This window comes from Gadus morhua, chromosome 20 (genome assembly GCF_902167405.1).
Source record: "Gadus morhua chromosome 20, gadMor3.0, whole genome shotgun sequence".
NCBI lineage: Eukaryota > Metazoa > Chordata > Actinopteri > Gadiformes > Gadidae > Gadus > Gadus morhua.
Window position 1 is genome coordinate 1,749,822 of NC_044067.1, and position 22,500 is coordinate 1,772,321.

The 22,500-nt window shown below is 49.7% G+C and overlaps 2 protein-coding genes across 5 annotated transcripts in view; both read right to left on the minus strand.

The window, feature by feature from the left end:
- Nucleotides 1–7,923, minus strand: part of LOC115532754 (dedicator of cytokinesis protein 9) — an 81,914-nt gene extending 73,991 nt beyond the window's left edge. For 2 of the 3 annotated variants that reach the window (XM_030342633.1, XM_030342629.1), the window contains exon 1: nt 7,472–7,923. In XM_030342633.1, coding sequence (XP_030198493.1) covers nt 7,472–7,609 — 138 coding nt within the window. In that variant the 5' untranslated portion in view covers nt 7,610–7,923. The remainder of the gene's footprint in view (nt 1–7,471) is intronic. The other variant, XM_030342632.1, reaches the window with a different exon arrangement.
- A 1,008-nt stretch (nt 7,924–8,931) lies between these two features.
- LOC115532755 (FERM, ARHGEF and pleckstrin domain-containing protein 1) overlaps nt 8,932–22,500 on the minus strand; it is a 64,008-nt gene continuing 50,439 nt past the window's right edge. For both annotated transcript variants that reach the window (XM_030342635.1, XM_030342634.1), the window contains exons 16-27: nt 21,799–21,932; nt 20,734–20,815; nt 20,024–20,261; nt 18,592–18,722; nt 17,554–17,622; nt 16,731–16,820; nt 15,961–16,043; nt 15,459–15,565; nt 13,826–13,989; nt 12,038–12,145; nt 10,887–11,038; nt 8,932–10,488 (exon numbers count right to left, since the gene is read on the minus strand). In XM_030342635.1, the coding sequence (XP_030198495.1) occupies nt 10,404–10,488; nt 10,887–11,038; nt 12,038–12,145; nt 13,826–13,989; nt 15,459–15,565; nt 15,961–16,043; nt 16,731–16,820; nt 17,554–17,622; nt 18,592–18,722; nt 20,024–20,261; nt 20,734–20,815; nt 21,799–21,932 (1,443 nt within the window). In that variant the 3' untranslated portion in view covers nt 8,932–10,403. The remainder of the gene's footprint in view (nt 10,489–10,886; nt 11,039–12,037; nt 12,146–13,825; nt 13,990–15,458; nt 15,566–15,960; nt 16,044–16,730; nt 16,821–17,553; nt 17,623–18,591; nt 18,723–20,023; nt 20,262–20,733; nt 20,816–21,798; nt 21,933–22,500) is intronic.

Here is a 22,500-nt window from a genome sequence, read left to right on the forward strand (position 1 = left end):
AACTTTCTGTTTGATGCGATGCATCAACTCAACCACGGTTACGCCCCGGTTGGCCCCGTTACCCCCCGGTTACCGCCCCGTTACCCCCCGGTTACCACTAGAACACGATCATCGGTCACCAGCAGGGAAGGATTTGGAAAGGGAAGTTTTGCATTGATAAAACAATCACTGGGGGAACAAAAGGATCAATGAACCCTCCAGGAACACCCAACGTAGCTCAATGAAACGTCGGCCACTGGTCCGACCGGCCACTGGTCCGTCCAGCCACTGGTCCGGCCAGCCACTGGTCCGGCCAGCCACTGGTCCGGCCAGCCACTGGTTGCACGCGGCCAGGCGGGTCACGTCTCCCCGCGTGGCCTAGCGCTGCTGTTCAGGGGGTAATCCCAGGGGCTTAATCCTCACGTGAGCAGTGTGTGGCGGGCGGACTGACCCAGTCAGTCCAGGCTGCAGCCACTTCAAAGTCTCCGGCACTGGTTCAGCGCCCAGTGGAGAATAACAACCCAGTTGAGCTGCTGGGCGACGGTGAGGGGGTCCTGCCTCTTCGTCTCGACCCCCGTTTGTTGACCTTTTTAAAGGTGCTGTGTGTCATGTGACCCGCTGCCTGTAGGGGAGGGGGGCTGTAGTGAGGGGTGCTGTCGGGGAGGGGGGCTAGTTGTACTAGTGGGGTGCTGGTTGTGGTAGTGGGGTGCAACCATGAACGTCAGCAGATGCATCGTAAGATGACTGGAAACGCACAGCCATGCTAATTTGTACAGTGCGTGGAGCCAGCGATAAACGTGCTTTAAGTATTCGACAAAGGGTCCGTCATCAGATATAGAACGCCCTAACTCCCCAGAGGGAGGAAGTAATGAGGGTTTGGACGTCTAAAGATGTTCACCTGATGAGGTTTAACATCTCCTCTTTATAGAAACGGGTTTATGTTACATACAGGAGACCTCCATGTGATCCTCACAGATCAATCCACAGACGTGTTCAGGGACAGGAGAGAGATACAGAAATGTAACTCAACTAATAATACGCCAACTCTGATCCCATTGGCTCAGCCGGGTAAGAACACATGAGAGCTGATGGATGGATGGATGGACGGACGGACGGACGGACGGACGGACGGACGGACGGACGGACGGACGGACGGATGGACGGATGGATGGATGTCTGGATTTCTGGATTTCTGTCTGTCTGTCTGTCTGTCTGTCTGTCTGTCTGTCTGTCTGTGGGGTGCGAGTGTGACATCACAGCTTGAGGAGCAGGCATCAGATGTTAATATAGTGAGGGGACCCTGAAATCCTGCGTGATCTCGCGGCTGTATGTGAGGGGACCCTGAAATCCCGCGGGATCGGGCAGTGTGTGTGAGTGGGGGACGGAGGGTGTGAGGTCTGACTCCGCCAGCTCGGCTGTTTATGTGCAGAATAGGCGGGCATCGCCGATGTTAAACAAACGGGCGGGCCCCGTAGCACGGACCACCCAGCCTCTCCGTCCAATCACAGCCCTTCTAGGCTGTGATTGGACCAGAGGATCGCCGGAGACTTAGCACCTCAGTGCTACCAAATGCTTTGTGTCTCCACTGGACCACACACACACACACACACACACACACACACACACACACACACACACACACACACACACACACACACACACACACACACACACACACACACACACACACACACACACACACACACACACACCCTATATATGTAGGCATGTATAAACACTTCTATTCCATACCAGATTTAGCCGGTGCTATATCTGGTATGGAGTCAGGAGAAATGTCACAAGTATAAAGACAGGCTATATCTTCTGAGATGAGGGGGGGGGGGGGGGGGGTGGAAAGATTCCTGCACTTGTTCACAGGAAGACCCCCCCTGGCTAAGCAGCCTCCTCTGTTATGGTTACACCCACTACCCCCCCCCCCCCCCCCCAGACCCCTATCTCCATTCCCCCCCGTGTCCCCAAACAAGTCTGGGACTGAAGACACACCGCAGTGGGGGTGGATCCAAACCACAGCACCACCAATACACACCAGCACAACCAGTACAGGAAACCCAGTGGTGTCTGGGACCACTGGTGCCCTGGGGGGGGGGGGGGGGGTCTATAAAGGGACATCCTGCTGTGACGAGGGGGGGCGCGCTCTGGGCAGGAGTTCAGGGCTGTTTAACGAACGGCTTGATGGACGGACGTCCGACAGGAGGACAGGAGGGAGACAGGAGGGAGACAGGAGGGAGACAGGAGGGAGACAGGAGGGAGACAGGAGGGGTTCTGGAAGGTTGTGTGAGCTAGACTGCTTCTGGATCAAATAATACCGGAAGGAAATAAGGACTTTCATAATGGAACAGTTATGTAATGAACAAATATTTCAAATTGTCGTCCTAGTTGTGGACAAGAAACAAACCCGAAAGAAGAAAACAAATATGGATGTGGTGCAAACGAGACTATTGTCGTGTTTGAACTGTGTGCTGCAGATGTTAGACTGGACCGATTTGTACAAAGAAAAATAAGTTGTGAAATATGAAAAACTTTCTTTGCTTTGATCTCATATTTAGTTATTGGTTTTGCAGCAAAACCATAAATGACAAGATTCTCTTGAATTTGGAAAGTAAACTGATTCGTCTTCAAATTCCTCCAATTGGATTTAAATTACGTTTCCATCCAGACCACCGAGCTCTCCACCTCCGGGCCTGGAGCCCAACGGAGGGCTGAACGATTTGGGGAAATAATCTAATTGTGATTATTCTGACCAATATTGCGATTGCGATTTAATGTATAATTGATTATGTTCCTTATGTTGTGTATTATTCACTAAAAAAGAAATAAATCATTCTTTAGGATGACCAACACAACATTGGAATCAGTCAACATAAAAACTGCTCTTTCCTTCAGGCCAGGTCTTTATATTATATATTATAAGTTTATAATAATTTATATTATAAACTTCTTTATTTAACTATTGAATTGTAAAATAAAAATAAAAGAATCGTACTGCTTTCCAGTCAGTAACGGTAACAAATCACTTCTTTTTTTCAAATCGCAGCTTTTGTGATTTGCATACCGCGTTCAATTACATCGCGATTTTGATCGCGATGTGAGGTCACCCACCCGCTCTCCTCTCCCCCGTCCACTGGACACCCCCGCAGGCTGATGGAGATATAACGAGGTAACAGCTGTGGCCTCGGACCATCCTCTCACTCGTTGACTAACAGCCATGTTGGAATTTCTGTGTCTGCGGACTTTACTGACAAATCTTGTTGCAATTACTGCATCCATTACTCCACCCAACCCGGTTTTAAGCAGACAGGCTTGATCGTTTCTCATTTGTTGTTGACAAGGTTTTGGTAGTTTTGGGTTTAAGCCACTCATTCTGCCAGCCCTGCCTCACTAATGCCTTTGCGGTTGTCTGGGTTGGGAACAAGATGCTTCATACGCGGACGTAGATAGAGTTTATGCCGAGGGCCTACTTTGACACTTTAACGCAGTAACAGTTACTTTGAAAGATGCACAAATTAAAAACTAGAAAGACATCAACTTGACGACAACAACTGAAAGGAAAGAAGCCCAGACTGGTAGAAAGATTGATTATCCGAGGGAGATATCTCCTGGTGCCAGCTGTATGCCTTGCGGACGGCTTGGAATGCCATGACAACAACCTTCACGAGGAACAGGTGCCAAAGCAGCAGCAGAACCCGTCGTTCATGCGGCGGGTTCCTGGGTCCTTGTGTAACTGTATAGCGGCGCCGGACTCCTGTTCTCACTTGACTTCCTGGAAGGTTTACCGGTTCGCTGGAGAGAGCCTTGTCCCCAGAGGATTAAGTTGCCAGAAAGCAGTCTCTCTAATGGTTGCAATGGTTACTAGAAGGTGCTCATGCATTATTGACCCCGCCACAAAACTCATCAGGTCGACTGTCCTTACATCTCCCCCCCCCCCCCCCCTCCTAATCAACCTAACCCTCACTCTGTAGGTCTGTGCAGGGGGGGAGAAGGGGGGGGTCCATTTACCAATGCACTCAATGCAGGTCTTTTTCAAAGTGCGAACAGATGATTTTATGTCCCTAGAGACGGCGGAGGGACAGATGAACAGAGACGACGGTCAACGTGTAAGGAGAACCTCGAGAGAGAGAGAGAGAGAGAGAGAGAGAGAGAGAGAGAGAGAGAGAGAGGCAGAACCGGAGCCATATAGGGAGCCGTGCCGGCGGGGATCAGTTACAGAGACGGGGGTTCACAGAGCAGAGAGAGAGAGGGGGGTGTCTGACCTCTCAACGGGACCGCCCCTGTCAGACTGACAGGCTGTGTCCGACAGAAGGACAGACGATGGTTCGCTAAACCACCGCCGTTGTTTTGACCTCTTCAAAGGGGGGAGACACAATCTGTATATTTTGTGCTTATGTTTTATATTCATCATGAAAAGTAGAAAGCATATGGATTCATTAGAATATCAACATGAACAAACAGCACCACCATATCCAATGATAGCACTGTTGTGGAAGTGGTCTTCAGGGAGGGATAAGCTCGTATATTCAGAGCATGTCATTTAGGCGGCGATTCTCCCAAAAGGGTGTGGTAGATAAAGCATAAATAATGGTTTATGTGTTGACCAAACACAACCACCGTTAAACTTTAATGGATCAAAGTCCATGTGTACTCTGTCGTTAGAGATAAGTAGCAGACTTAGGGAACCTAGTCATCACAAAACTAGATAGACACTACTGGAGGACTAGATGGCGGCTCAGCGAGGCCACTTGAGGTAACGGCTGATAAGAACATCTGATTTCAGAGAAGCGTCTCTGTAGGCACGACAGGGCTCAGTGTGGCTGTGACCTGAAAACGACCGGGGACTCCCGTTTTCGGAGAGCAAACATTTGGAGACGGAAAGCAAAAGCAAAAGCAAGTGGAGCTGATAAGGCGCACGGAGGGTCGCGGGTGGTGACGGAGGGTGTGCTATTGACGCATGAGGAACAACACAAGGTGCGCTTTGTTCTCTAAGCCTGACAGCTCCATGAAGGACCTGCTTCCTGGATCCTCCTGGAAGCAGGAGACCAGGCAGTATGGAGAGGGTGGTGAACTTGGACCAGAGCTTCAGGAGTTTCACCATCAGGCGTGGGAACGGAGTCGCTCGGAAATGTAGGTGTTCCCCATCAAACATCCTCTTGAGATTGAGTAAAGATAAGCGCGCGCGCACGCGCGCACACACACACACACACACACACACACACACACACACACACACACACACACACACACACACACACACACACACACACACACACACACACACACACACACACACACACACACACACGTAATATTATCATGGATACCTAGTTTGCTATAAATAAATACTGATGTCTCAGCGTTTATTACACATTGCCGGAGCAAAAGGAGGAAAGAAACACCATACTTGTAATGTACACATAGCCAGAGACAGTCAGCTGTGGACTAGCTGAGAACTGCTAACAACGTTAGCGGCTACAAATGATACCCATCTGCCTCACAGTTGCCGGAGGTCAGGACCAATCACAACCAACCGCTGTCCTCTTACATCACCCTTAGTGGGCTGGAGAGGCTGAGTGTGTGTGTGTGTGTGTGTGTGTGTGTGTGTGTGTGTGTGTGTGTGTGTGTGTGTGTGTGTGTGTGTGTGTGTGTGTGTGTGTGTGTGTGTGTGTATCTGTATTGATTTAAATTGCATAACAGCCTCGCTGCTGCGTCATATACTTATCCAATCAAGCGAATGTTTTCCCCAGAGTTTGGTAACTCACCAGTGGAAGGGTGATGACACGTGTTGAGAGAAGGGAGGGATAGCATTGGATTCATTTAGTGATCCGACGGGGCGACAGCCCCGCTGATGAGGAGGGGGAATGTGGTGGGATCTTCCAGCGGAGGAGACAGACGTTATCAGGGCTAATGGTATTCAAGAGCGCACCGCAGGCCGGAGGAACACAGAGTGTGTCAGCTGCGCCCACTGTCACCCCCCGCTTTACTCAGCACCACCACAATAAACAAAAGGCTCTCGCCTTCACAATAAAAGCACAGCGTTGGGATAACCTTTGGAAAGCATCTCAGAGCAGAGCACTTGACTCGCGCTCTGAAGTCCCTGTGGAGGATATCAGCCCTGGTGTCAGTGAGTGTTTGATTTGGCATTTAAAAAGAATAACGTGTTTCTATAGCCGTTTGAGAGCTGGGGGAGAGGGGGCCAGAACAGGCAACACACACACACAATAGGCGCACAATTGTGCTCCAGTGTAAACGGAACGCACAAATTATCGAGCGATGGAGGAGGAGGCAACAATCCTGGCTCTATGTCACAAGTTATGTACATGTTTTCACGGTGGAATTCCTTATGAAAGTGTGTGGACGGACTCTCTGTGTCACAATCACAATCCTGTCCTGCTGAGGAGCTTCTCTGAGCTCAGCCACCACAGCTCGGCCTGCTGCACCCTACGACTCGGGCAATTTAGCAAATAGGCAGTGTGCCGTTTCCAGGAAGGGGATCCATACGTATGAAATATATATCCAAACACACACACTGGCACTACAATGCAGTGTGTGGATACATTACAGTTTGGTTCCTTTCACTTCTAAACAAGTCCAAGCACTCTCACGCAAACATTTCTGGATCCGTTTTCTTTTCTCTCTCTCACTCTCTCTCACCCCTGCTGCCTCTGGCTCCGTTTCTGGGACCCCACAAGACAGAGAATGAATAAATAATCTGAAGGTGTGGTCCTGAGTCTGCGATCCGTACACGGGATTCCATTTCTCTGACAGAGAGCCTGGATGGTGTCCGGTTCCGTTACCTAGCAACCCCAGGAAAGTTGTACACCAAGCAGACCCAACATCCAACCAAACACTGATCACAACATGGCAACAGACCAGCACTACTCTCCTTCAGAGAGTTTTTTTTTTACAGGATGGACACGTATTAGGCAATGCGTTGTCTGTGTCCTGGACGCAAAACATATACAGTGAAGGGAACTGCATGTCGAGTTCTTCAATGCTTAGTGCCTGGAGACTTGGTTAACTATGGCAATGGTTGGTGCATTAAAGCGCACGACTAGGAGAAGGCCATTCACGTTTCAAGTTAGTGATGTTGATAAGAACAGGCTCAGCCGCATGATTTACACAAATAAATAAAAAACAATAAAACGAAACTCATTCTTCATACAACATAAGCAGCTGTTGTGAATTGACAAAAAAGGATCAATTTGCCATAAACAGGCTGCTCGGATGTGCACGTTTTAAGAACGTTGACGGTGGGTAAATGGCAACCACGTGTTTATTATTCATACAAAACACACAAACACGTTGAAGTCCTGCACGGGAGGGGAGGGGATGGGGTCTCAACTCCAGGAGAGGAAGTTCGTGTTGGGTTGCTTTCTTTGGAGGAGAAGCGGGCTGCACCTTCCTGTGCCTCGGGGGGAACCTTGGAACAGCATACATTCGAAAGACAAGGAGAGGATCGGGGTTCTTGGGTACTTACCACCAGGGCGGATGTCCTCACCACCTCCGAGACGCTCTGCCTCAGCTCAGCGGCCGTGCCAGGCTTGCCCAGCCCCCGCGTAAACTTCCTCGTCTCGGGCTGAGTTGGGGTGGCCATCGTTGCGCATCCAGCTCTCATTAATGAGGGCAGAACTGACAATGTTTACCGGAGTTCGCTCAAAAAAGTGAATTAATCAACCGGTTTATCCGCTTCTCTGATCCCGCTACAGCGCACCACGAGTCTGGAGCCGGAGCATGTTGTAATTCAGCAGTAGGCCTACCTCCCGAGCTCATGCTGTGACTTTGGGTTGGTTTACATCCGTTCCAGGGTACTTCTCCTCCTAGGTATTGTTGACATGGTAATCCCCATACTTTCTGTATGTACTTCGCCGCTCTGTGAACGCGGTCGGTTTATTCCCAGCCCTGCGCCACACAGAAGGCGTAATCCCGTCGGCCATACGTGGCCCCTCCCCTCTCCGGTCGAAGCCCCGCCCACCGCGGTTTATCACTCACCTCGTTCGGACTTTGCGCAGCTTTGATCCTGCCCGCTTCAGACAGGACTGGTATATCGGTTTGGTTTACTATTACTGTAGGAAGAATATTTATTTAATCTAACGAGGCCTGTGGTTCGGCTGTGGAGACTAATGTGCACGTGTCACCAAATGATGCAATCTTTAGGACAATGTAACTATGAAACATCATGGATATCATGATTAAATGAAATGGATATTGTATTCACCGTTGTTACTGTGCAGTAATTTTATAATTTAGGAGATTATCATGCCAAACTTTACGTTCACACTCGATCATATCGGATTTCTGGCAGAAGTGTGCGTTTGATTTCGTCTCAGATGACTGGTTCAGAGGAACAGCCGTGGGTCATTACGGTGAGGCCCTGCGTTCACACGCCCGGGCTGAAGCCATCAGAGCCTGGCCGTTCTCACACCTGGAGCAGTGACGCCACCTGGAGGAATGCGCCAAAATTCTACATCCCTCAAAAAATTGAAGAAAATCCTTAATAATTGCTGAGAATAATTGGATTTATGTAGAAAAAGACCAACAGGCAAATGAAGATAAATGTGTAATCTAACCGTGGCTGGCAAACTGTGATGAAATAAACTCGGCACACAATAGTCATGGGGTCAAATGAATGCATGAATTTAGTGAAATAGAGCGAGCACATTCACAAGCCAGATAAGAAATGACAATCTAGCCTACTGCAGTGATTCCAATTTGATGTTTATTGATGAACGGTTGCAACCAGTTTATCATCTTTATTCTATTACGAAATGTTATCTTAAAATGGATGCCTTGTATTTTGGGTTGTAGCCTGAGGCTGTGTTTTGGATCCTTCTGTGTTAGCGGCCAACACCAAATTGGATTAAATTTGTTTAGTGAAAATCATTTGAATAATGTAACGTTGTGTACATATTTGTTGACCACAAACAGTCGACACAAACCGAGTTCAAATGAGGTGTTTATTGCTTTCATTTCCAAAGAGCTCTCTGTTGTATGAAAAACAATTCCAAAGAACTGACGTTAACCATCTAAAATGCTACGCCGCAGTAACCCTGTTTTATGCATATTTCTGTCGAGTTCAGTTCCATAAAACATCTCTTCACACCAGCCATTCAACACAACGGTGTTTGGAGCTGAAAGTTTAAACCTTTTCTTTTTATTTTACACCATCATTAAAAGCTTTCCATTTCAATTTTCCTTCATACACAAATAATCAGTATCTCATATCTCCACCATACAGTCAACGTTAGATTACCTCTCAATACTTCATAAAAAAAAATCCATAGAATAAAAAGTATGCATACAACAAAGATCAGGAAATATGGTAAAAAAAAGAAGGATTTACTTGAAATGGAATAAGTGTAGATGTTAGCTACCCTGACTGCATTGCTACGCATCGTAGATTTAAAAAATACATCTAAATAGTTTTCAATTTTGTGATGGTGATTTGTTTGCGATTGACGTCACAATTTTGTTTTCTCACAAGAACACAATGCATCGTGCACCACTGAAACGAGGGCTCACGTCTGACATCAACTCACACAAGATGCACCTTTTCGTAGCAAAATAGAATTTGAAAGTGTTTGGCACTAGAGCTCTGGGATTCACCAAAGCACCTGTTTTCAAGAGATGAAAAAAGTACACAAAATCCTGATGACAGTGTCGTGATCGTAGTACCATTTTGGACCTATATCTATATATATATAGATATCGTTATTTTTTTTGGAAATATCTATCCACGTATACGTCTTGTCAAAACAACTCGATGAAAAGAAAAGAAATAAAGTAAAAACCAGAAAGATTGGTAGTGGTTCAGACCATTTAGAAAAACGGTATAAAATGAGGTCTTAAAAAAGAGGTTTCAGAGTTGAGTAAAAACGGCAAAGAAACACAGCCTCTGATGCCGTCTAAACCAGCGGACGTGTCACCATTAAAGCATCGAAAAGCACCACGTATATCCCGGGACACGGCTGCTGTACAAAGGTCCCGGTACGAGTAGGAACTCAAAGCCGGGCGGGGGAAACTGAGGGAATGTCTGGGGAGAAAAAAACATCTGAACTCAAATGTAGAACTTCAACCACCAGATAAAAACCCTGGCTTTGAGGAGTGGTTTGAGTGAGAGAGTGAGAGTGAGAGTGAGACAGAGAGAGGGTCAGAAACAGAGACAGAGCTAGAGAGAGAGAGACAGAGAGAAGGAGAGACAGAGAAAGAGAGACAGAGAGAGAAAGAGAGAGAGAGAAAGAGAGAGAGAGAGACAGAGAGAAGGAGAGACAGAGAGAGAGAGACAGAGTGAGAGAGAGAGAGACAGAGCGAGAGCTAGAGCGAGAGCGAGAGCGAGAGAGAAAGACAGAAAGACAGAGAGAGAGATAGACAGAAAGACAGAGAGAGAGGTGGTTTGGGGGTAGTGGGTTGGCTCAGTGAGGAATGGTCTCGTTCTTCCGGTTCTGGATCCGGGTTCTGCTGGAAGGAACGGTGGCGCTGCGGATCACCTCCATCCACCTGCGAACAACAGTCGGGGCGTTAGTCTCTTGGCACGACCACCAGAACCCAAGAGGTCGCAACCGATACTGCAGAACCCAAGAGAACCCTATGAAACCCAGAGCCCAAAATAACTGAACAGAACCCAACGGAACCCCAAATAACTGAATAAAACCCAAAGGAACCCCAAATAACCCGAAATAACTGAATCGAACCCAACGGAACCCCAAATAACCGTAAATAACTCAATAGAACCCTATGGAACCCAATTGAATCCAACTGAACCCCAAATAACCCAACAGAACCAAAGTGAACTCCCATAGCCCAATATAACCATGCAGAACCCATCGGAACCCAATTGAGCGCAGCAGAGAACCCAACCCTAACAGGACAGCCCTTGACGGGGCGAGCGGACGCACCTTTCGAAGGTGTACTCGCTCTCGGAGCGGAAGTAGTACACGTGGGACTTGAAGTGCAGCTTGAAGACGTAGTCCTTGTGGATGTTCTCCGCCTCGCTGGGCACCGTGACGGAGTATCCCAACAGGGGGAGGCTGGCCAGGGGGTAGTCGTCCTGGGAGAGAGAGAGAGTTCCACCGTCAGTACGGCCCGGGGATCACACTGGCCTCACACCGAGAAGAGCTCCACCGTCTCAGAGAGAAGAGCTCAACGGTCTCACACAGAGAAGAGCTCAACGATCTCAGACAGAGAAGAGCTCAACGGTCTCAGAGAGAAGAGCTCCAACGGTCTCAGAGAGAGAAGAGCTCAACGGTCTCACGCAGAGAAGAGCTCAACGGTCTCAGACAGAGAAGAGCTCAACGGTCTCAGAGAGAGAAGAGCTCAACGGTCTCAGAGAGAGAAGAGCTCAACGGTCTCAGAGAGAGAAGAGCTCAACGGTCTCAGAGAGATGGGCTCAACGGTCTCAGACAGAGAAGAACTCAACGGTCTCAGACAGAGAAGAGCTCAACGGTCTCAGACAGAGAAGAGCTCAACGGTCTCAGACAGAGAAGAGCTCAACGGTCTCACACAGAGAAGAACTCAACGGTCTCACACAGAGAAGAGCTCAACGGTCTCAGAGAGAAGAGCTCAACGGTCTCACGCAGAGAAGCGCTCCACCGTCTCAGGCAGAGAAGAGCTCAACGGTTTCGCACAGAGAAGAGCGCAACGGTCTCGCACAGAGAAGAGCTCAACGGTCTCACACAGAGAAGAGCTCCACCGTCTCAGGCAGAGAAGAGCTCAACGGTCTCACACAGAGAAGAGCTCAACGGTCTCGCACAGAGAAGAGCTCAACGGTCTCACACAGAGATGAGCTCCACCGTCTCGCCTTGCGTGGCTGCAGCCGGTGTGAGAATTTATATATAGTGTGATGGAAGGATCACTTTTGATGGGCTGTATGATGTTTAGGAGGGTAAATGCGTGACTGTGTGTCTGAACCGGGGCTGAGACATCAACTGCTATCGTCTCTGAGTGCATCACGGTTAGAGAGCGCTGTGTGTGAGAACGCGTCCGTCCTTTGGACCGGGGACGGGGGTACGGACAGAGAGAGGGGGTCCAGAGTTTAGAGGGTCATCACCTGGTGGGTCTTGTAGAAGAAGAGGCTGAAGTTGGTGAAGACCACCCACAGCTTCTGCCAGCCGTTGCTGTTCTTGAACTTCCTCAGGAGGTTCCCTGACAGCTGGTTCTGCAGAAGACACCGGGGCACGTCAGATTACACGATGTATGTTTGAAAAGCGTTCATCCAAACACTATCCCCTACATTGTAAAGTTCTAAGGCTCTATGCTAAGTCTCTCATGCATATGTTAAATGTTGTGTTTCCAAAATGGTGAGGTGTTTACAGCTACAGATACCCTTGGGTATAGACAGATTTATGATGAACGGCTATAACCTTAATACAAAGTAAACACATATCATCTTGACACCATCATTGCTTTTACTGAAACCAACCCAAGTATTGATTTAAACCAATGGAGTCGTTCTATGAACGCAATTTGAACTAAACTGTTTTACAGCCCAGGAGCCAATCAAATGCCGTCTGCTACACAGTGGACCAATGCCTGCAGAGCTCTTATCTATAGAGTGGGCGGGGCCTGCGCTGCGGCTTTACCTCCAGGCTCCGGCAGGATTCCCTAAAGGAGAGGCTCTGAGCGCGGTACCAGCAGATCAAAGACACGGGCACGGGGCCCGAGGGCCCCACCGGGGGGACCCCACCCTCACTGTGCGGACTGGGGTCCCCTACCAGGGGGAGGGGGGGCGGGTGAGGGAGCCACACAGGGAGACACACACACACACACACACACACACAGGGAAACAAACACACACATATATATACACACAGAAAAACACATACAGGGAAACACACACAAAGACACACAGGGAATCACACGAACACACACACACACACACAGAAAAACACATACAGGGAAATAAACACACACACACACAGACAGGGAAACAGACACACACACACACACAGACAGGGAAACAGACACACACAGACAGACGGACAGGGAGAGGGGCAGAGCGACAGAAGAAGAGAAGGAGGAAGGGAGGAGAGAGAAGAACACAGAGACTGAGTAGGTTCAACACGGCCATGCGGGCACCCCAGGGTGCTGTAGCACCCCGGGGTGCTAACGCGCGCCGCGGCGCCGGCCTGGGCTCCGGGCTGTGGACCGGAGGTTAGGGCCCCAGAGGGGGGGGGGGGGGGGGGGGTCATCAGGACCAGTGGGGAGAACATCGGTTAGTGGGGAGGATGTCTGGAGCATCGTCCATACTGGTCTCTGTCGCTCTGCTCATCAAAGCGACTCAGATAGATGGAAGCCGCCCAACAGACCAGTGGAGGGCGGGGACTGGTGCTGCCGGTAACTGGTCACACGCTGGGTACTGGGAGCCACTGGGGGGAGCGATGGGAACAGCACCCGCACGGAAATCATGATGTCATCTCAGACCTGATCATTTATCGAGTCATATTGACAAGTTGATTATGGAAGCAGATTTATATGCAACCATATACTAAATTCTGGATATATATATTCTATATTTTTTTTAAATCAAATTGTACTGCCTAAAAAAAAAGGTTGTAAGATATATTTATTCAGACCATGATCAGATCTGAACTTCATGCGCATGATGATAAGATTAGACAATGACAACATTCACCACTAGAGGGCACTGTTCCCACAGACAAGATCACCACCGTGGATTATAAACAAGGATACGCAACACGTCAGACACGGACACTCATATACGGACGAGAGAGGAGGCAGGAGGCGGCAGCGAGGGAGGAAGGAAGGAAGAAAGGAAGGAAAGAAGGAAGGAGGCAGGAGGCAGGAGGCGGGCAGTTAGGTGGTTCTGTGGTGGTACCTCCACAGCTAGGCTAAAGTCCAGCATGGACACGCTGGTGTTGCGGTGCCAGCACACGTGCACCGTGGTGTTAGCACGGTGGGGGGGCGGCTTCTCCGGGGGGCCGCGGGGCGCCGCCAAGTCGTCCTCAGACTCCGCCTCCGCCGACGAGTCCTCTGGGAATTCTGGGAAAGTCAGGTAAGGTTGAGCCGTTACAACCAGGGGAAGGGCTGACCTATGAACCCAGGCCATGTGGGTGCAAAGTAACTTGAGTGTTAAGAGACTTGTGGGCAAACTGACTTGGCTGCTAAGTGACTTGGGTGCTAAGTGACTTGGGGGCTAAGCGACTTGGGTGCTAAGTGACTTTGGGTGTTAAGTGACTTTGGGTGCTAAGTGACTTGGCTGCTAAGTGACTTGGGTGCTAAGTGACTTGGGTGCTAAGTGACTTTGGGTGCTAAGTGACGTTGGGTGCTAAGTGACTTGGCTGCTAAGTGACTTGGGTGCTAAGTGACTTGGGTGCTAAGTGACTTGGGGGCTAAGTGACTTGGGGGCTAAGTGACTTGGGGGCTAAGTGACTTGGGGGCTAAGTGACTTTGGGTGCTAAGTGACTTGGCTGCTAAGTAACTTGGCTGCTAAGTGACTTGGCTGCTAAGTGACTTGGGTGCTAAGTGACTTTGGGTGCTAAGTGACGTTGGGTGCTAAGTGACTTGGCTGCTAAGTGACTTGGGTGCTAAGTGACTTGGGGGCTAAGTGACTTGGGGGCTAAGTGGCTCGGGGGCTAAGTGACTTATGTGTTAAAAGACATGGGTGCCGAGACAGGAGAAGTCCAAGTTTTAATGTTGATCGTTTACTACCATTTACCGTTTAGCTTCCGATCAAGTCGTGGATATCACTTACTCACAAATTAGAGTTTAAATGAATAAATATATCGAAATATCTAGCCTGACCAGACTAGCTTCGATCTGGGGAGAACCGGGCATTCCACTTTCTTTCGCCTCATATTTGTTTTGACCATCAAGTGGCTGGAGGCGGGGAGCTATTGGCGCATCATTTGTTAACAGCGAGAGCCAACACTAGTCAATGTTTACCAAGCCATCACATGGTGTCTCTGGACACAGACGCTCTTAGAGAAGGTGTCTGTGAAGGTTTCAGATCCACACGGTGTCTGACTGGCTGCTGTAGAAACACAACGCAGGCTGACGGAAAAGTGAGCTACGATGTGTTCAGAGACCGCACGCTGTAGAACGCTCCGGAACTGTTTGTTCTCACCAAGAACAACAACGTCAACGCTGCCATTACTCCGGACAAAGATCAGAACGGGATGGAAACGATGACGTCGTTCTTTATCGGTGAAAATAAACACGGCGAGAGCAATACACAGCGAGCAGACTCTACTCTTCAGAAGTCGTTCTGGTTTCACTCACAGTCTGTGGGATTGGCTGTTCAGCTCAATCCACCTGACCAACATAAAACCATGAAAATACGTATATATATATATATAAAGATATATACATATATATACATACACTGTATAAATTCAGCAAAGATAAAATCTTTACGTATACAATCATAAATGTCAGACAATTCGTGTACTATTCTTCTGATGTTTCCGGACGTCCCCGTTAGTGTCACCTTGACGTATTGAGAGTCTTACTGTTGTCGACGCTGAGGATGTCTGAGGCCGGGCCGTTGCTGGTCTCGGCTGCCAGGTCGATCGCCATCTTAATGTCTTCCATCCACTTCTCCATCTCTGACAGGGAGCTGGGGGGATGGAGGGAACGTTAGGGCACGCACGCACGCACGCACGCACACACGATCTCAAAACACACACGCACAGCTTACGCACACAGTGTGCACACAAACGCACACATGTGTGAAAGCATCAGCATGCAACGCAGCGCCCAGTGGTGACCTCGTCGTCGAGTGGGTGCGCCCTTGGCTCTGAGCAGCAATGGGAGTGAACGTTAACTTAATAAGAAAAATAAAACCCCCTCAGTTTCTTAAGACATAGTTGTTATCGTCTAGTAATGGGAATCGTTGAGCCCTCCCAGTGAGCAGGGTAAGTAAAGAGTGGGAGCTCTGGTGTGCAGCCTGGTTGCTCCGCTTTCCAGATGTGCGACCTCATCATGAACAGAAGGACGACATCATGCTGCTACCTGGCGGCCACCACCACCGACTGCTGCTGACCAATCAGAGTGAAGGCGTTGGGCACACCCCACTCATCCTCGCTCTCCCTGATCTGGGGGAACACACAGAGGTTGGCACGAGTCAGAAGGCGGTGCACTTATAGTGTAACACTGTGGGTACAATGGGAAGGTTGATGGAAAGAGAGGAGAAAAGAAGAGGGGACGATTTTTTTAACTAAACACATAAATTGTTCCCTGTCCCCCAGAAGTGTCGCAATGACCCACTTGACGTGATTGACAGGCAGGATTCCCGAGGCTAATCAGGGTAGCGATGCCCTGATTGGTCGATCTAAGTAGTCTCCCAGAGAGGTGGTCTCGGAGGCATGCTCGCAACCGCGACTCATATTCTCACAGAGCGTTTCACTCACTCATAGCTAACAGACGGTTACGGAATTTGAGAAAAACGACACCCAAATTATAGCTCTTGAATACCGCCTAAAGTTCCTTTCGCCACATTGCAGATTAAGAGACAGAGTATTATTTTTTTTATACATTCACCATCGTGCTTGAGCAGCAGTTTCCCTATTTAACCACCGGGGGTGAGGGCAGTCGCTTCAAAATCCATCCATTGCTGACATCATCATTACAGGTGGGCGTGTCCACTCAGATGTATGTGTGTGTGTGTGTGTGTGTGTGTGTGTGTGTGTGTGTGTGTGTGTGTGTGTGTGTGTGTGTGTGTGTGTGTGTGTGTGTGTGTGTGTGTGTGTGTGTGTGTGTGTGTGTGTGTGTGTGTCTCTTACCGTCATGCCATGGAGTGGCAGCTGGCCGTGAACTTTGAACTGGTTGGTTGCCGTCATCCCACGACTCGTGTACAAAATGACATCATTGAACTGAGAGAGAGAGAGAGAGAGAGAGAGAGAGAGAGAGAGAGAGAGAGAGAGAGAGAGAGAGAGAGAGAGAGAGAGAGAGAGAGAGAGAGAGAGAGAGAGAGAGAGAGAGAGAGAGAGAGAGAGAGAGAGAGAGAGAGAGAGGAAGTGAATAAATGCGGTAATTCAAGATGAGTGTCCTTCAAAAAAAGGGCAAAAAATCCCTGCTGTTCATGAGTAATTTGACCCTGCTGAGGGAACGGCCAGAGAGACACTCCAGCGCCTCTCAGAGGAGCCGACGCTGGGCTCCTGCCAGCCTTAATGAACCGGGATCAAGTGGAGCATTAACAGGAGGGGACAGAGTGCTGAGAGCCACCATCATTCGTCACGTACAACCCCCCCCCCCCCCCCCCCCCGCCACCAATGGGCAGGGTGACATCAGTCAGAAGTCTTAAGTCGTGTCTGGACAGCGCTGGTATGTCCCCGCTCTAATAACTCAATGATATTCAATTAAGATTAAACCAGGCATCCCAAGGATATTATGTGTGGGATGACTGTTGTTTACGGCCCAAAGGTTTTATAAAAGGTTTTAAATCAGACCGCCATCAAAGATCAAACTCTGTTACCCCACGAGTCAGTGGCTCAACTCTGGGGACTGGCGGAGACGGATATTATGAAGTCATAACACTTCATGAAAATAAGATTTTAACATAACAACTACTTTATACCGAAAAACACACAATACTGAGGAACATACCAAGAAAAACATGCGCTGCTGGAGGCCTTTTCCCGACAGCTTGCTGAGACAACCTAACCGGATGAACTCCTGGGGAAACACACAACACAGGTCACATGACACACAACATAGGTCACATGACACACAACACATGTCACATCATGAGGGCCGTGAAGCCGTCGCGTTTGAGCGAGATCGAGAGAGAGAGAGATGTAGAGAGAGAGAGAGAGAGAGAGAGAGAGAGAGATGTAGAGAGAGAGAGAGAGAGATGTAGAGAGAGACAGAGAGAGATGTATAGAGAGAGAGAGAGATGTATAGAGAGAGAGAGAGATGTATAGAGAGAGAGAGAGATGTATAGAGAGAGAGAGAGATGTATAGAGAGAGAGAGAGATGTATAGAGAGAGAGAGAGATGTATAGAGAGAGAGAGAGATGTATAGAGAGAGAGAGAGATGTAGAGAGAGAGAGAGAGAGAGAGAGAGAGAGAGAGAGAGAGAGAGAGAGAGAGAGAGAGAGAGAGAGAGAGAGAGAGAGAGAGAGAGAGAGAGAGAGAGAGAGAGAGAGAGAGAGAGAGAGAGAGAGAGAGAGAGAGAGAGAGAGAGAGAGAGAGAGAGAGAGAGAGAGAGAGAGAGAGAGAGAATCACAAGACGGCAAGATTTAGAAACCAAACAACCCCGCACCAACGTCCCCTCCCTCTCTACGTTTCTCCGCCTTTGGGAAATTGGGTTGATTGACAGGCAAGATGTGTTCCCCGGACCAATCAGGAGAGAGATGCCCTTAATGGACAGAAGTGAGCCGGGAGCAGAACAAATGGAAGTGGTCTGATACAGAGGCCGGGGCAGTCGGCTGTAGCAGGTATTCTCACAGAGCGTTTCACTCACTCATAGCAGATGGAGGGCTGTAGCCTGACCAGATGACCCTGGGATAATAGTCCTAACGTCGTACAGCTGCTCTCTCTCACAGAACACTAGGAGACAGCCGAGCGTGACGGTGCTCTCTGAGCATGTGGATAAGGCCTAATAAGGGCGTTAGGTGGAGTAAATAGCCTCTCCTCCACCCACCCGTCCAGGGATGACCAGGTTGTCGATGCCGATGAGGTCCTTCTTGAGCTCCAGGAGCTTCTGGAAGTTCTCCATCTTCAGCATGCTGCCCCGTAGCTGCTCCACCACCTCCGTCACGTCCGCGAGAGCCGCTTCACACCGACCGAGACAACAGACACGCACATGAAGTCACGTTGAACAGTACCATAGACGTTTACAGTCGGGGTGTTTAGCAGACGCTTTTATCCAAAGAGACTTACAATAAGTACATTTGTCAGAAGAAGGAGAAACAACAACATATCTCTGTGGGTAGAGTGAGGATGTTCATAGAACCAAGTGCCGAGCACTAACCATCACTAGGTTAACCCATTCCCCGTACACAACAAGGAAGCTAGGATAAGATGCTACACAGTGATAAGTACTATTCTTAAGTTCCAGGAGGTACAAGCTAAAAGATGTGCATATGAGGGGTGCAGGGGTGGCTATGCAGAGTCCAGGTGAACTCTGACCATAGACCAAAATACTCGTTTGGCTCTGGACTCCATCTCTAGCTCTGAAAATGTTTGCGTCCCCAATTTGACCTTTTGTGCCTCGGCTCCCACACACATTGTTCACTCAGACGACCTGTTGTACCAGTGACCCGGTGGCCGCACAATAAGGGTCGAGTAGTGGTTTGCTCGTGGGTATGAATCATGAAGCAGTTGGCTAACACCACCTCAGCTCGTGAATGGGTGAATGAATGACACCACCCCGGTGTATGAATGAGTGAATGAATGACAACACCTCTGTGTATGAATGTGTGAATGAATGACACCAAGTCTGTGGATGAATGGGTGAATGAATGACAACACCTCTGTATGAATGGGTGAATGAATGCCACCACCTCTGTATGAATGGGTGAATGAATGACACCACCTCTGTATGAATGGGTGAATGAATGACACCACCTCTGTATGAATGGGTGAATGAATGACACCACCTCTGTATGAATGGGTGAATGAATGACACCACCTCTGTATGAATGGGTGAATGAATGAAAACACCTCGGTGAATGAATGACATCACCTGTGTATGAATGGGTGAATGAATGACACCACCTCTGTATGAATGGGTGAATGAATGAAAACACCTCGGTGTATGAATGGGTGAATGTGGGCGGTTTATGACTCAAGCAGTTGGAGTGGTCGCGGTTTAGAGAAGCACGATATAAACGCAGTCCATTCCCCTGTCATTCTTCTCTCAGTAGAACATTTAACGCTTGTACTTTACTTCTTACATAACCTGTTGTTTGTTTGGGGGAGCAAGGCTGAAGTAAATACCCTTATCATGTACCTCTTATGGTTTAAACCCCAACAGTGACTTCTTCTATTTACAAACGCTTTGATGCACTGGAGCCACGCCGTTTGTCTGACTGTGAACCACGCTTTTACTTTGAAGCCCCCCCCCCCCCTACCTCGGCAGTCCCTGAAGTCCCCGTGCGTGGGCGGGTAGTGCTTGCAGAAGCGCTCCAGGATCTGCTTGTAGTGCGTGAGGCGGTGCAGCGGGCGCAGCAGGAACACGTTGAGGGGGACGTAGCACACCTTCTGCAGCTCAAAGTCCCGGCACACGTCCTGCAGCCGGCGGGAGGACCGGCACGCCTGGTCCAGGTCCACCAGGGCCTCCGCCTGGCGCTGGAGGTTAGCTGTCAAGGGCTGGAAGGGGGGTGAGAGGGGGTGAGAGATACAGACAGACAGACAGACAGACAGACAGACAGACAGACAGACAGACAGACAGACAGACAGACAGACAGACAGAGACAGAGAGACAGAGTTAGTTGCAGGGCTTAACGGTGCACATATCTAGTCTGCAGATGGGGACTGAACGTCACGTCATGGATATAAAGACATTGGTGGGATAGTTTCCAGTCTCTCTTGCTCTCCTCAATGAGACTTCAAACATAAATAAAGGCGAAAGAAAATAAATAGTCCAGTGGCAAGGGTGTTGGTCTCCCTACCAAAGAACGGCACTTGGTTCGATCCCTAACATCCACAACCTGTCTGTTGAAGTCCTTTAACCTCCCCTACTACTGCTATTTAATAAACTCTACCTGACATCACGGGCAGGTCATTTTGGTTCCAAACATCTGCTCTATAAGTGAGTAGTGAATCATCTCAGAGGTTTCACCTTTAGCCCCTGGATGTTCTTCAGCATGACGTCTCCGATGTGCTGGTACTCTCCTTTGATGTGGGCGTTGGAGCGGCCCTCCCTGTAAAACGACCAGCGGAAGGAGAACAGCTGTTATTATGCATCCTCAACGCAACCGTCGGACAGACGAGCCTCCGTGTGTCCGAGGGAGGAAGCTTGTTAAACACATTGATGTGTCTGGACCTCATGGTGCTACACAGGAAACATGCTAATGACTTGGAATGTGTTTTCGTGATGCTTCACCGATCCAACACTAGATGGAGCACTTGAGTGTGGTTTCAGGGGTAAGAGCTACTGTGTTACGTTTCAGTCTGAACGTCCCCCATTAGCAAAAGGATATAACAGGTTGACGCGCAAAACCAACAGAGATTCAGCAATAGAACCCTCTGAATATGGTCATGTCTGACTGCAACGTCCAGCTCACTCACGAGGCCTCAATGTGGTAGAATGTAAAAAGCATTTGATGATTTAAAAAGGAAGAATCACATGAATGGCTGTCTGTCTGACAGCCTGTCTGTCTGTCGGCCTCCCCCCCCCCCCCTCGACATGGATGGGGAGGGCTGACGGGGGTGAGGTGAGGGTGGGGTCTGGCGCTGCGGGTGGTGCTACTGTAGGGGGTGGAGGAGGTGGAGGAGGAGGAGGAGGTGGTTGGAGGAAGAGGAGGAGGAGGAGGAGGAGGAGGTGGTTGGAGGAGGAGGAGGAGGAGGAGGAGGAGGAGGGTGGAGGAGGAGGAAGGTGGAGGAGGAGGAGGAGGGTGGAGGAAGAGGAGGAGGAGGAGGAGGAGGGTGGAGGAGGAGGAGGAGGAGGGTGGAGGAGGAGGAGGAGGAGGGTGGAGGAAGAGGAGGAGGAGGGTGGAGGAGGAGGAGGAGGAGGGTGGAGGAGGAGGAGGAGGGTGGAGGAAGAGGAGGTGGAGGAGGAGGGTGGAGGAGGAGGAGGAGGAGGAGGGTGGAGGAGGAGGAGGAGGAGGAGGGTGGAGGAGGAGGAGGGTGGAGGAGGAGGGTGGATGAGGAGGAGGAGGAGGAGGAGGGGGGGGAGGACACCCACCAGAGAGCCACCCTCTGCTCCAGGTCGCGGAGGAAGCTGCTGTGGAACTTGTAGAGCGGCTCGAAGTTGGAGAACAGGGAGGACCTGAGGGGCTCCGGGGCGGCCTCGTCCAGCGCCACCGCCGCCTGGAAGGACTGACACAGGGACACACACACACACACACACACACAGGGACACACACACACACACAGGGGACACACACACACACACACACACACACAGGAACACACACACACACAGGGGCACGCACACACACAGGGACACACACACACACACACACACACACACACAGGGACACACACACACACACACACACACACACACAGGAACACACACACACACAGGGGCACGCACACACACAGGGACACAGACACACACAGGGCACGCACACACACACACACAGACACACACACAGGGACACAGACACACACAGGGGCACGCACACACACACACACAGACACACACACAGGGACACAGACACAGGGACACAGACACAGGGACACAGACACAGGGACACACACACACACACACACACACAGGGACACACACACTCACACACAGGGACACACACAGACACAGGGACACAGACACAGGGACACACACAGACACACAGGGGCACGCACACACAGGGACAGACAGGGAGAAAGACAGACACACACACACACACACTTAATTAAAGCTCATACATGTTCAGGCATTCAT